We start from the raw sequence: 13,698 nt of genomic DNA, 5'->3' as shown, positions 1-13,698 counted from the left end.
CCAAAATGCTGAGGGTGGGATGGCTTCCATCTGTGGGGGGGGAGCTCAGGGAGGAGGGGCTGGTCCACTCTTGAATTGAACAGAAAGCTTATAACAGAAGAACAGAGTTGGAAGGGACCTTGGAGGTCTTCTAGTCCAGCCCCCTGCTCAGGCAGGAGACCCTAGACCATTTCAGACCAATGGTTGTCCAGTCTCTTCTTAAAAACCTCCAGTGTTGGAGCACTCACAACTTTCTTGTAGCAAGCCCTTCCACTGGTTAATTGTTCTTGCAGTCAAGAAATCCCTCTGTAGTTCCAGCTTGCTTCTCTCCTTGGTTAGTTTCCATCCGTTGCTTCTTGTCCTGCCTTCAGGGGCTTTGGAGAACAGGTGGACCCCCCCCTTCTTTGGGGCAGCCCCTCAAATATTGAAACACTGCTATCATGTCACCCCTGGTCCTTCTTTTCCTTAAACTAGACATCCCCAATTCCTACAATTATTCTTCATAAATTTTAGCCTCCATCCCCCCTAATCCTCTTTGTTGCTCTTCTCTGCCCTCTTTCCAGAGTCTCAACGTCTTGCAGTGTTTTGGGTTGATAAAGACCCGCAAGATCCCTTTCAGACACACACTGGAGAAGCCAGCCCCCCTCACAGGAGCTTTTCCCCCTTCATTTTGCCCCCTGGATGCAAGATTGGACACTGTCCCCAAGTGTTGGGTTCCTCTGTTTTGGCCTGAGTTCCAGGCTGGAACTGGGGAGCTGCCGGTGGGCAGATGGTGGGCCAGCCTGACCTTCCTGAAAGAGTTGTGAGGATATTGAAGGAAAGGGGGGGGGAGGTTTCCTGAAGGAAAGTCAGAATTAACCAATTTGTTGGATGTTGGATCCTGACAATACAGCTGTATCTCATGTCTTCCTTCACCCAACAATTAACCAGGGGAACAGCTTCTCTCCAGAAGTTGTGGGGGCTCCACCACTGGAAGCTTTTAAGAAGAGAATGGACAGCCAAATTTGTCCAAAATGGTCTGAGGTTTCCTGCCTGAGCAGGGGGTTGGGCTAGAAGACCTCCAAGGTTCCTTCCAATTCTGTTATTCTGTCATTCTTGTTTGCAGCTCCTCGTAATCCTGACCACCAGCCCATTGGTTCCTCCAAGGAAGGCCAAACTGCTAGGCTGGGCATGGAGTCCCCTCCCGCTAACCGTTCCACCTTCAGTCCCACTGCTTCCTCCTCCTTCGTCCTCCTGGGCATCCCTGGGCTGGAAACCCTGCATGCCTGGCTGGCACTGCCCTTCGGCTCCTTGTACTTGGTGGCCCTGCTGGGCAACTGCACCATTCTTCTGCTCATCAAGACAGACCCGAGGCTCCACCACCCCATGTACCTCTTTCTCTGCATGCTGTCCCTCACTGACCTGGTGCTGTCCACCTCAGCACTGCCCAAGATGCTGGCCATCTTCTGGCTTGATGCCAGAAGCATTGACTTTAGCAGCTGCCTGGTCCAGATGTTTGTCATTCATTCCTTCACGGCCATGGAATCTGGCTTCTTCCTGGCTATGGCCTACGACCGCTACGTGGCCATTTGCAAACCCCTGAGGCACTCCACCATCCTCTCAGGCCCCCGCATTGCCTCCATCGGCAGTGCAGTCCTGGCCAGGGGGCTGGTGCTCTTCTCTCCACACCCCTTCCTGGTGGGGAAGCTGCCCTTCTGCGGGTCCAGGGTCATCGCCCACAGCTACTGCGAGTTCATGGCAGTGGTCAAGCTGGCTTGTGCAGACCCTGCAGTCACAAAGGCCTACAGCCTGACGGTGGCATCTCTGATTGGAGCCGTTGATGTCCTCTTCATTGGGCTGTCCTATGGCCTGATCCTGCGCACAGTCTGCCAGCTGCCCTCCAAAGAGGCTGGCCTCAAGGCCTTGGGCACCTGTGGGTCCCACGTCTGCGTCATCCTGGTTTTCTACAGCACGGCCGTTTTCACCTTCCTCACCCATCGCTTCAGCCACGGGAGCATCCCACCTCAGGTGCACATCCTTGTGGCCAACGTTTACCTGCTGATACCACCAACCCTGAACCCCATTATCTATGGGGTGAGAACGAAGCAGATCCGTGAGCGAGTGCTGAGGAGGCTCCGTGGGAAGAGGGACTCATAAGGCCTCTGTGGGCTCTCCTTGTCACCCTCCAGGTGACCCACCTTGTGTTATACTAAGGGAATATTTTATCTATTGCAGTTCTAGGGAGGGTTTACAAAAAGGACTCAGAAGCTTTGAGACATGCTTGGAACAAAGTCCAGTGGCAATGCGGAAGACCATTGTTTTTTCGAGGAGTTTAGGGACAAGTTTTGATTTCTCCTTCATATTGAGAAAAGTCTAGAAGTTTAGAGCTCTCCTGAGCTAGCTTGCTTGAGTTGTTTGGCTCTTGTTTACTGAAGAAAGGAGAAAAGGGAAGGAAATCTTCACGTAGCTTCCAAGACTTTAGATTCCCATCCTGGAATCATGGGCTAAGCAGCCAAGGTCAGGTCTTGTAGTCTCCTGACCATTGCAGGACCATGAAGTCCTGGTGCCAGGTTTTGATAACAGCCATGGTTGGCATTGTTGGGAGCTCCTGCATGGAGCCCAGTGCTAAGTACTATGGGACCTGCCCCCTCACCGAGGTATCTCTGCTATCGTTGTGAGGGAGCTCCTGGCAGCTCGGTTTGGGTGTCAACTCGCTTGATTTGCATACTTTTTATGTTATGCTTGCCTGAGCTAATAATAAAGCTTAAAATCCCTTTATTTACTGGTGTACTTATTGTCTCTGGATCCAAAGGAACCAATTGCCTGGGCACCTGATCACTGCACTGACACTTGACAAACACACAACTGTATATGCGAATGTCTCATGGAGCCATCCTAAGTCTCGACTACCCAAACATCCATGGTTGCCCCAAAGGTGCTTTTTCAAAAGGCAACTGGTCTTCCTTTGTTTTTCCTTGAAGACGTTTCACTTCTCATTCAAGAAGCTTCTTCCAAACTAAAGAAGCTTCTTGGATGAGAAACAAAACGTTTTCAAGGGAAAAAACCCAGGAAAGTCCAGCCACCTTTTAAAAAAGCACTTTTGGGACAACCATGACCCGGATGACTGAGAATCCCCATAGACATAAAGGAGAAGAGCACTTAAATTTGCCTTGGTATTACAGAATGAATCAAAATACTTCTGAAGGACGATGCCCACAGAGGGAAGATGGTATGATGGGCTACAGTGAAAGTCCTAAAGAATTAGTCCAATGGTGAAATCCAATTTTTTTTACTACCGGTTCTGTGGGCGTGGCTTGGTGGGCATGGCAGGGGAAGGATACTGCAAAATCCCCACTCCCTCTGCACTTCTGGGGGAAGGATATTGCAAAATCCCCATTCCCACCCCACTCTGGGGCCAGCCAGAGGTGGTATTTGCCGGTTTTCCAAACTGCTCAAAATTTCCACTACCGGTTCTCCAGAACCTGTCAGAACCTGCTGGATTTCACCCCTGGTTTAGTCTGTCTATTGTGTGTAAAGAAATAAAGAGCTAAATTTTCACTGGATTGTTTCATTGTTCCTGGGCTGGCCCTGACAATACTGCAACACTGGATGTATTGAAGGATATTTGGGAACAAGGGACCCAGAAGTTAGTTTTAAGAGTATCTGCCATTATATAGATACATGGTGCTTGGAAAAAATTATGGGAGAGGAGCACGTTTCATTGGATAGGATTTGAAAATGGAAATTAGAATAGAATAGAATAGAATAGAATAGAATAGAATAGAATAGAATAGAATAGAATAATAGAATAGAATAGAATAGAATAGAATAGAATAGAATAGAATAGAATAGAATAGAATAGAATTTTTTATTGGCCAAGTGTGATTGGACACACAAGGAATTTGTCTTGGTGCATATGCTCTCGGTGTACATAAAAGAAAAGACTCATCAAGAATCATAAGGTACAACACTTAATGATAGTCATAGGGTACAAATAAACAATCAAATCATACTAGGAAACAGTCAATATAAATCTTAAGGATACCAGTAACAAAGTTACAGTCATACAGTCATAAGTGGGAGGAGATGGATGATGGGAACGATGAGTGATTAATAGTAATAGTAATGCAGACTTAGTGAATAGCTTGACAGTGTTGAGGGAATTATTTGTTTAGCAGAGCGATGGCATTCGGGAAAAAACTGTCCTTGTGTCTAGTTGTTCTGGTGTGCAGTGGTCCATAGTGTCATTTTCAGGGTAGGAGTTGAAATAGTTTATCTCCAGGATGTGAGGGGTCTGTAAATATTTTCGCAGCCCTCGTTTTTGACTCGTGTAGTATACAGGTCCTCAATGGAAGGCAGGTTGGTAGCAATTGTTATTATTATTATTATTATTATTATTATTATTATTATTATTATTATTTCTACTACTAGTAGTAGTACTACTACTACTACTACTATAAATTATTGGAAGGAGAGGCTGTACTGGATGCACAAACAATGTCTCAACAAAATAAAAGAATGACCTGGATAAATTTCTCATCTTGGATTTACAAAAGACATTTGTTGAAGGTTTGAAGAATTTCTGAGTCCGGGCAAAGAAAAAATGAAAATAAACGAAAATCTAGGACATTATTTGAGGGAATTAAAAATCAAGATTATTAAATGTAAAGTGAAGGAATATAAAGTTGGTTTATTTATGTTGTTATTATGTTGTTATCACTTGTAATCTTTAATGGACTTCTGCAGATCAGGACTGAATGATCAGATTTTAAGGATTTGTTTATAGATAAGAGATGTGATATAGAAAGAAGAAATCATTTGTTGGATTTTAAGGGAAGGTGATAACTTCTCTTAAAGTTACTAAAATTGAATTCAGAAAAATGACATCTTCAGCCTCAGAGATGATAAAATAATTAGAAGTTACCATTACATGAAAAAAAAACCAGAAAACATATTAATTAATTTAATAATTAATAAGTATTTACTATCAATTAATCAATTTGACACGCAAAGTTTAGAAACTGAAGGGAATCAGCTATTGGAGGTCCCAATTTTGCCCCTTTGGACCCTAGGAAACTTTCTCTTAACATCTTCATCCTTCTCACTCTGCTCCCACTCAGAGTAAGGAGGGCTGTGAAAGAAAGCGAGGCACGAGGAAAGAAAACCAGTGTGTGGGGGTGGGGTGGGGGGGAGCCAAAGCTTGTTCACTAAGCCCCTCCCTCCCTCCCTCCCTTCTCCTCCTGGCACACCGGCCTCCCTGCTTCAGGTTTTGCCTTCGGCCCTTCGTGATAACAGGAACAACCTCAGCAGGGACAGCAACAGCAACACTTTCCTCCCAGCATTCACACAGGTTGTGAGTATCAGCTGGAAACCCTCCTTGCTCCGCGATTGAAGGCAGATCGGTACTGTGGGAGATTGGATGCTGCGGCTGGGAGGGGGACCCTCCAAAGACACACACATCCCCGAGTTCACTCAGAGAACAAAACCTGAATTGGGGGTCTTGCGTAGCCCAGCAGCTTAGCTCCAGCTCAGTAGATGTGTGTTAGAAAGGAAAAAAGCCCAGAACCGAGTAGATGTGATTCTACTGAGCTGGAGCTACAAAAAAACCTTGGCTACGTAGGGAAAACCTGGCTAGAAGAAAAACACATATGTATGTATATATACACATACATATGTATCTATAGGTACTATATAAATAAATACACACACACACACACTATGTAAGTACGTTCATATTACATTATATACATAATTTATAAAATGTATTGGCTGCCCATCTTACCATAGGTAACTCTGGGCAGCTTATGGTTTTATATATACAGTTAAAAACATAAAGAGATATTAAAGCCATATATATATTATATATATATGTGTGTGTGTGGTTTTGCCCTCTCTTTATATTTTTATATATCTGTGTTTTTCATGTGCACCCCAACCATCAGGAAGTGTGAGTCCAGAGCCCCCTTCCGGAGCTGAACAAGCGCAGGATTCTTTTCCGGATCTCCCTGGTCCTCACGCCGTAGATGACCGGGTTGAGCATCGGGGGCAGAATGACGTAGAGGTTGGCGATGAGGATGTGGCTGAAGAGGGGGATGTTGTGTCCAAAGCGGTGGGTGAGGAAGGAGAAGAAGGCTGGTGTGTAGAAGACAAAAATCACGGCGACATGGGAGCTGCAGGTGCCCAAGGATTTGAGCCGGGCCTCCCTGGAAGGCAGGTGGAAAACGGCCCTCAGGATCAGCACGTAGGACCCAAAGATCAGGACTAAGTCCAGCATAAGGAAGGCGATGGTGAACAAGCCGTAGATGCTGTTCACCCGGATGTCTGTGCAGGCCAGCTTGGCGATGCCCATGTGCTCGCAGTACGTGTGGGCGATGGTGAGGTGGGGCTTGCAGAAGGGCAGGCGCAGAGTCATCAGCGTGATGGGAATCACAAGAAGGGTTGGTCGCAACACCACCCCGGCACACATCCAGGCCACCCGCTCCTTGGTCAGGATGATGGTGTACCTCAGAGGGTCACAGATGGCCACAAATCGGTCGAAGGCCATGGCCAGGAGCACCACGGATTCCATCCCCGTGAAGGTGTGGATGAAGAACATCTGGGCCAGGCAGGCGTCAAACGTGATCTCCCCCAGGCCAAACCAGAAGATGGCCAGCATCTTGGGCAGGGTGGAGGTGGAGAGGCCCAGGTCGACGAAGGAGAGCAGGCAGAGGAAGTAGAACATGGGCTGGTGGAGGATGGCCTCGGTCTTCACAACAGAGAGGATGGTGAAGTTCCCCAGAAGAGCGATTGCATACCCAACACACAGAGGGATGGAGAGCCAGGGGTGCAGAGCTTCCAGTCCTGGCACGCCAAGCAAGGTGCAGGAGGGAGAATAGAAGTGGGAGGCATTAGAGGCGGGCATCATCCCAGGGAAAAGCACCTTGTGTTTGCCGATAAGGAAGAGAGGCCAGCATGTTCCAGCCCTGGACTTTAGGCCCCGATGGGGACGAGCGGCAGCTGTGGAAAGCAGCAGCTACCAGCCCGGTGTGAAAAGGGCCCTGGAAGCCACAGGAAATAACAATTAGGGAAAGGCAGAAGACAGAGAATGTGCACCTCAGGAGGCCCAGGAGGGAAGCTCGTGCCTCTCCTCAAAAAGTGGAGACCCACATTTTGGGAGGGTGGTTAATTGTCCTGACTGTTAGAAAAGTTCTCCTTAGTTCTAAGCTGCTTCTCTCCTTGATTGGTTTCCATCCATTGTTTCTTGTCCTGCCTTCAGGTGCTTTGGAGAATAGGTTGACCCCCTCTTCTTTGTGGCTGCCCCTTAGATATTGGAAGACAAGAGCCTTGATAGTACAGTGGTTTAGTGCAACCTGTTATTAACACATGAAATGGTGGGACAACTTAGAGATTTATTTTGCAATATTCAACAAGGGGGTAAAATACCCCCATCCTGGACAACTGCTTATATATCTTTGATACCAAAAGAACAAGTTGGTCCTAAAAAACCAGAGAACTACAGACCAATATCTCTTTTGAATACAGACTATAAAATTTACGCGAAGGTATTAGCCAACAGGTTGATGCCAGTAATCCAAAAGGTGATTCATGAGGACCAAGCGGGATTTATTGAGGGTAGATACATGAAGGACAATGTAAGGCAAGTAATAGACTTATTGGAATATCTTGATAAGAATAAACAGATTTCTGCAGTGCTGGTCTTTTTGGATGCGGAGAAGGCCTTTGATAGAGTGGATTGGAATTTTCTACTAAAGACTTTAAAAAAGATGGGCTTTGGGGACCAGTTTACACAGGCAATTTCAGCAATTTATCAAGAGCAAAAAGCACAGATTATTATTAATGGAAGTTTGACGACAGAGTTTAAAATTGAAAAAGGAACAAGACAGGGATGTCCGTTGTCCCCACTTTTATTTATTTTAACATTGGAAGTCTTGCTAAATACAATACGGGACTCAAAAATTTTGAAAGGCATAATGATAAGGCAAGAGGATTATAGAGTAAAGGCATTTGCAGATGATCTGGTGGTTACCCTATCACAACCAATGGAATCAATAATCTTGATGAACGACATTATACAAGACTATGGTAGAGTCTCAGGTTTCAGAGTGAACTCAAAAAAGACTAAAATGATAGTCAAAAATATGACACAAGATCGTAAATATGAGTTTGAAAGGAGGGCAGGTTTTGAAATTGTACCTAAGGTAAAATATCTTGGAGTTCAGGTTGCAGAATCAAACATGAAATTGTTTCAAAATAACTATGAGGTGTTGTGGCGAGAGGTTCAGAAAGACATGGAGACTTGGAAAAAGCTGCAACTGTCTTTACTTGGAAGAATAGCAGCAGTTAAGATGAACATTTTGCCAAGATTTCTGTTTTTGTTTCAAATGATTCCGGTGCTTAAAAGTGATAAACAACTGAAAGTTTGGCAAACTGGACTTAATAAGTTTGTCTGGAACGAGAAAAAGCCGAGAGTGAAATTGAAAATTATGCAAGATGTTCCAGAAAGAGGAGGCCTTAAACTTCCAAACCTACAGTTATATTATGATGCAGCAGCTTTAACTTTAACAAGTGATTGGTTTGGAAGTAAAAAGGCTGGAATATTGAATGCAGAAAGTTTTGATCTTGAATTTGGATGGCATGCTTACCTATTTTATGATGACAAAGTTGATAAAGTATTTAAAAGTCATATACTTAGAGACTCTTTGATGAGAGTTTGGAAGAAGCACCGACTCAAATGGGATTATAAAATACCGCTATGGCTGGATCTTGGTCATACTTTGTGGAATACAAATATAATGTCACTCGGGGGGTTTTTATACAAAGAGGTTCTTTTTACAGATGCGGGCAGATGGCAGTTGAAGACATTGCAGACACTGTTGGACGAAGGGATTAATTTAACCTGGTTACAATATAATCAATTACAATTGAGATGGAAAGAGGACCAAAAAACTGGTATTATGTTGCATGAGGAAGAATTGGTTAGACATATAAGAGAGAAAGGTCCAATGCATATTAAAAGGCTTTACAATGTTTTGCTAGAAAGGGATTCAGAAACGGAATTAGTTAAAGATTGTATGATTAAGTGGGCACAAAATTTTGAAGAACCAGTGATGTTGGAAACATGGGAAAAAATTTGGGTTCAGAATGTTAAATTTACACAGTCGCAGAATTTGAGGGAAAATTTCTATAAAATGTTTTATAGATGGCATCTAGATCCTAAAAAGTTGTCATGTATGTACCCTAATGTTCAGCCAAAATGTTGGAGATGTGAATGTTTGGATGCTACGTATTATCATGTTTGGTGGACCTGTAGGAAAGTTAAGGCTTTTTGGATAAAAATATGGTGGGTCATGCAGAATGTTTTGAAGAAAAAAATTCAATTTTCTCCACAATTGTTTTTATTGGGCATAGTTAAGGGTTTTACACGGGATGAAACAAAATTAATATTGTATATGATAACAGCAGCAAGATTGTTGATAGGTAAATATTGGAAGAATGAAGCTTTGCCTACTATCGAGGAATGGATTTCGAAGATGGCCAGTTTTGCAGAGATGGCGAAGATTTCAGCATATTTAAAAGATTGTTCACAAGAGACTTATGAATGGGAATGGAAAAGGTGGATAGAATATGTTCAGAACAAATACCAAATTAGAAAGTATCAAATAGCTTTTATTTGAAAACAATGTATTAGAAATATTTTAATATAAAGAGACAAAGAGGGAAAATTATGTAGGGGGAGGGATGGGTTCAGGTATATATATCAGTGTTATTAGTTATGAGTACATAATAGGGAAGTCTGGGGGGGGGAGGGTTAGGGAGGGTTAGGGAGGACGGGAAGTTTGGGGAGGGAGGTGGGGGGGTGAAAAAAAGGGGTGAAAATGTAATTGTAAAACTTTTGCAATAAAAAAAAAAAAAAAAAAAAGAGATGTGATATAGAAAGAAGAAATCATTTGTTGGATTTTAAGGGAAGGTGATAACTTCTCATAAAGATACTAAAATTGAATTCAGAAAAATGACATCTTCAGCCTCAGAGATGATAAAATAATTAGAAGTTACCATTACATTAAAAAAACCAGAAAGCATATAAATTAATTTAATAATTAATAAGTATTTACTATGAATTAATCAATTTGCCCCTTTGGACCCTAGGAAACTTTCTCTTAACATCTTCATCCTTCTCACTCTGCTCCCACTCAGAGTAAGGAGGGCTGTGAAAGAAAGCGAGGCACGAGGAAAGAAAACCAGTGTGTGGGGGTGGGGTGGGGGGGAGCCAAAGCTTGTTCACTAAGCCCCTCCCTCCCTCCCTCCCTTCTCCTCCTGGCACACCGGCCTCCCTGCTTCAGGTTTTGCCTTCGGCCCTTCGTGATAACAGGAACAACCTCAGCAGGGACAGCAACAGCAACACTTTCCTCCCAGCATTCACACAGGTTGTGAGTATCAGCTGGAAACCCTCCTTGCTCCGCGATTGAAGGCAGATCGGTACTGTGGGAGATTGGATGCTGCAGCTGGGAGGGGGACTCTCCAAAGACACACACATCCCCGAGTTCACTCAGAGAACAAAACCTGAATTGGGGGTCTTGCGTAGCCCAGCAGCTTATTCCTGAGGGTGAGGGGGTCAGGATTTGCGGCAGAGCTTTGGCCCTAGAGGCTAAAGCCCCTTCCCCTCCTTAATTCTGCAAGCGCCTGGAGTGCCTGCTGGGTATGAAGTGTCCAGGGAGCCCGGCTGCCTCCTTCTGGCTCTCGAGGGACAGAAGAGTCTGGGCTGCTACTGCAGGAAACCTGCAGGGAGCTCCTGGCTCTCCTTAAAGGAGCAACGTGGCTCTGGGAGCCTGCAGAGAATGGACCTTGCAGGCGGAGGCAGATGAGAGCTGCTGGCCAGGTGAGGAAAGGGAGGACCTGAAGGCAGGAATGGGCAGTTCTTCCGCATGGTTAGGATAGGCGGTCACTAGGTCTCCAAGCAGATGGGGAGACCGGCAGGTGGGCTCCCATGACTGCCTGTTTTGTGGGGTATGGGTGCTCTTTGGCCTGGGAAGCCCTCTGGCTTTCTCTCCCGGCTGTTCTATGTGCAGAGGTGGAGCTGCACCTGGGCTCTCCTGCTGGGACTGAAGGCAGGCTGGCCCCCTCACATTGACTGACCACTTTCTATTGTCATTTCAGCCCAAGGGAACCTTCTGTCCATCATGACCCGGCCCAACCACACAGACATGGACAACCCTCCCTCCTTCTTCTTGGTGGGGATCCCAGGACTAGAGACTGCTTACTTCTTGCTGGCCTTTCCCTTTTGCCTGACCTATCTGCTGGCTCTCGCAGGGAATGGAACCATATTCCTTATCATCCAAATGGAGAACAGTCTCCATCAGCCCATGTATATGCTCCTAGCCATGCTGTCCATAGTGGACATGGGACTGTCCAGCTCCACCATCCCCAAGATGCTCACTATCTTCTGGCTAGGTGCCCATGACATTGCCTTCAATGCTTGCTTGACCCAGATGTTCTTCATCCATGCCTTCACCGCCCTGGAGTCTGGTCTTCTAGTGGCCATGGCCTTGGATCGCTACGTGGCTGTGTGTTGCCCCCTGCGATACACGGCTATCCTCACTGGCTTCACCATTGCTAAACTGGGCTTGGCCATCGCTGCTCGGGCAGTGGTGCTCCTTGTCCCCTTAGTTCTAATGGTGATGCGTCTGCACTTTTGCCAAACACGGGTCATTGTCCACTCATATTGTGAGCATATGGCCGTGGTCAAGTTGGCCTGTGGGGACACCAAAATCAACAGTGCCTATGGCTTGGTGGTGGTTGCCATAGTCATTGGGTTTGACATAATGTTTGTTTCTTTCTCCTATTTCCTTATTCTTGGGACAGTCTTCCGGCTCCCATCAAAGGATGCCCGTTGGAAGACCCTCGGGACCTGCAGTTCCCACGTTTGTGTGATCCTGTTGTTCTATACCCCAGCTATCTTCTCCTTCCTCACCCACCGCTTTGGCCACGGAGTGGCTCCTTATATCCGTGTCCTGGTAGCCAGCCTCTACCTCTTAATCCCTCCAGCGCTGAATCCCATTGTGTATGCCTGGAGGACAAAGCCCATCAGAGAAAAAATCCTCAGGATCCTTCAGCTTTGCAAGACATGAGGGAAGAGTAGCAGAAGCCACTGATTATGGAATGTGACCACTGGAAGGGCCCACAGTTCTCATAACCCCCGTGAAAAGAGTGAGTTCTTTCCCTGCCTTTTCTTTTCTTCAGAGTGAGTGTCCCTCATCTCTGGGTAGCACAATTTGTCAGAAAGCAACTTGGATTGTAGGCAAGCCAAGGCTGTAAGTGGATTAGGGTTTAGCTGTCCAGCAAGAGAAGGTCTCTTTAGCTCCTGATGTCCATCACATCTCAGACGGCTTGAAGCTGGTAACACTTTTTTTTTTTTAATTTGATTTATATGCCGCCCTTCTCCGGAGACTCAGGGCGGCTTACAGTGCGTTAAGCAATAGCCTTCATATTTTTGTATTTTTTTATACAAAGTCAGCTTATTGCCCCCACAAACTGGGTCCTCAATTTACCTACCTTAGAAAGGATGGAAGGCTGAGTCTTGAGCCTGGCGAGATTCGATCTTACTTTAATTGCAGACAGCTGGTGTTAAATTACAGTGCTTAGTCTGTTGAGCTATCCAGGCTCCCTGACAGTTTACACTGACACTGGCGGTCAGTGTAAGCTCCTGGACTACGCAAGACCCCCAATTCAGGTTTTGTTCTCTAAGTGAACGCGGGGATGTGTGTGTCTTTGGAGGGTCCCCCTCCCAGCTGCAGCATCCAATCTCCCACAGTACCGATCTGCCTTCAATCGCGGAGCAAGGAGGGTTTCCAGCTGATACTCACAACCTGTGTGAATGCTGGGAGGAAAGTGTTGCTGTTGCTGTCCCTGCTGAGGTTGTTCCTGTTATCACGAAGGGCCGAAGGCAAAACCTGAAGCAGGGAGGCCGGTGTGCCAGGAGGAGAAGGGAGGGAGGGAGGGAGGGGCTTAGTGAACAAGCTTTGGCTCCCCCCCACCCCACCCCCACACACTGGTTTTCTTTCCTCGTGCCTCGCTTTCTTTCACAGCCCTCCTTACTCTGAGTGGGAGCAGAGTGAGAAGGATGAAGATGTTAAGAGAAAGTTTCCTAGGGTCCAAAGGGGCAAAATTGGGACCTCCAATAGCTGATTCCCTTCAGTTTCTAAACTTTGCGTGTCAAATTGATTAATTGATAGTAAATACTTATTAATTATTAAATTAATTAATATGTTTTCTGGTTTTTTTTTCATGTAATGGTAACTTCTAATTATTTTGTCATCTCTGAGGCTGAAGATTCCAAATTCCAAATTCAGACAATTTTAGTAACTTTTTTTAAAGTTTTTTATTTTTTAGACAAACAAACATTTAATACACAGTTTTCTCTTCCCTGTGACATCTCGGTGTTATCGTCCAAAGTTCTTTCTTCTTCTGTATAGTTGTCATTACTTCTCTCTTGATCCTTATCCAGTCCACAATATCAATTCATCACTAATATAATATTCAACTCATCACATATTTTTACATACTTATATAATTAATCATTTATATCTCTTCTCCAACCAATAATAAAAATAAAAATATGATCCAATATGAGAAATTTATTCAGGACACTCTTATTTGTTGGGACATCAATTGTACATTTCCTTCCAATAATTTCCATTTTTAAATCCACTTTCAAATCCTATCCAGTAAAACGTGCTCCTCTCC

The 13,698-nt window shown here is 45.1% G+C and overlaps 3 protein-coding genes across 3 annotated transcripts; 2 read left to right on the top strand and 1 right to left on the bottom strand.

Annotated features, from left to right (window-relative positions):
- The first annotated feature begins 1,092 nt into the window (after nt 1-1,092).
- On the top strand, nt 1,093-2,197 carry LOC117659480 (olfactory receptor 52P1-like). The gene has a single exon (XM_034407517.3). The coding sequence runs from the start codon at nt 1,150-1,152 to the stop codon at nt 2,113-2,115; it is 966 nt and encodes a 321-aa protein (XP_034263408.1). The 5' UTR covers nt 1,093-1,149; the 3' UTR covers nt 2,116-2,197.
- Nucleotides 2,198-5,896: 3,699 nt separating this feature from the next.
- On the bottom strand, nt 5,897-6,872 carry LOC117657507 (olfactory receptor 52E4-like). Its single transcript, XM_034405640.2, has one exon. It carries the CDS (start codon nt 6,860-6,862, stop codon nt 5,897-5,899), a length of 966 nt encoding a protein of 321 aa, XP_034261531.2. The 5' UTR covers nt 6,863-6,872.
- A 4,257-nt stretch (nt 6,873-11,129) lies between these two features.
- Nucleotides 11,130-12,083, top strand: LOC132709346 (olfactory receptor 52E4-like). Its single transcript, XM_087871526.1, has one exon. It carries the CDS (start codon nt 11,136-11,138, stop codon nt 12,081-12,083), a length of 948 nt encoding a protein of 315 aa, XP_087727652.1. The 5' UTR covers nt 11,130-11,135.
- The last annotated feature ends 1,615 nt before the right edge of the window (nt 12,084-13,698 follow it).

The sequence above is a fragment of the Pantherophis guttatus genome, chromosome 5, assembly GCF_059756535.1.
Source record: "Pantherophis guttatus breed Tessera chromosome 5, ASM5975653v1, whole genome shotgun sequence".
Lineage (NCBI taxonomy): Eukaryota > Metazoa > Chordata > Lepidosauria > Squamata > Colubridae > Pantherophis > Pantherophis guttatus.
This window is presented reverse-complemented; position numbering and strand designations above follow the sequence as displayed.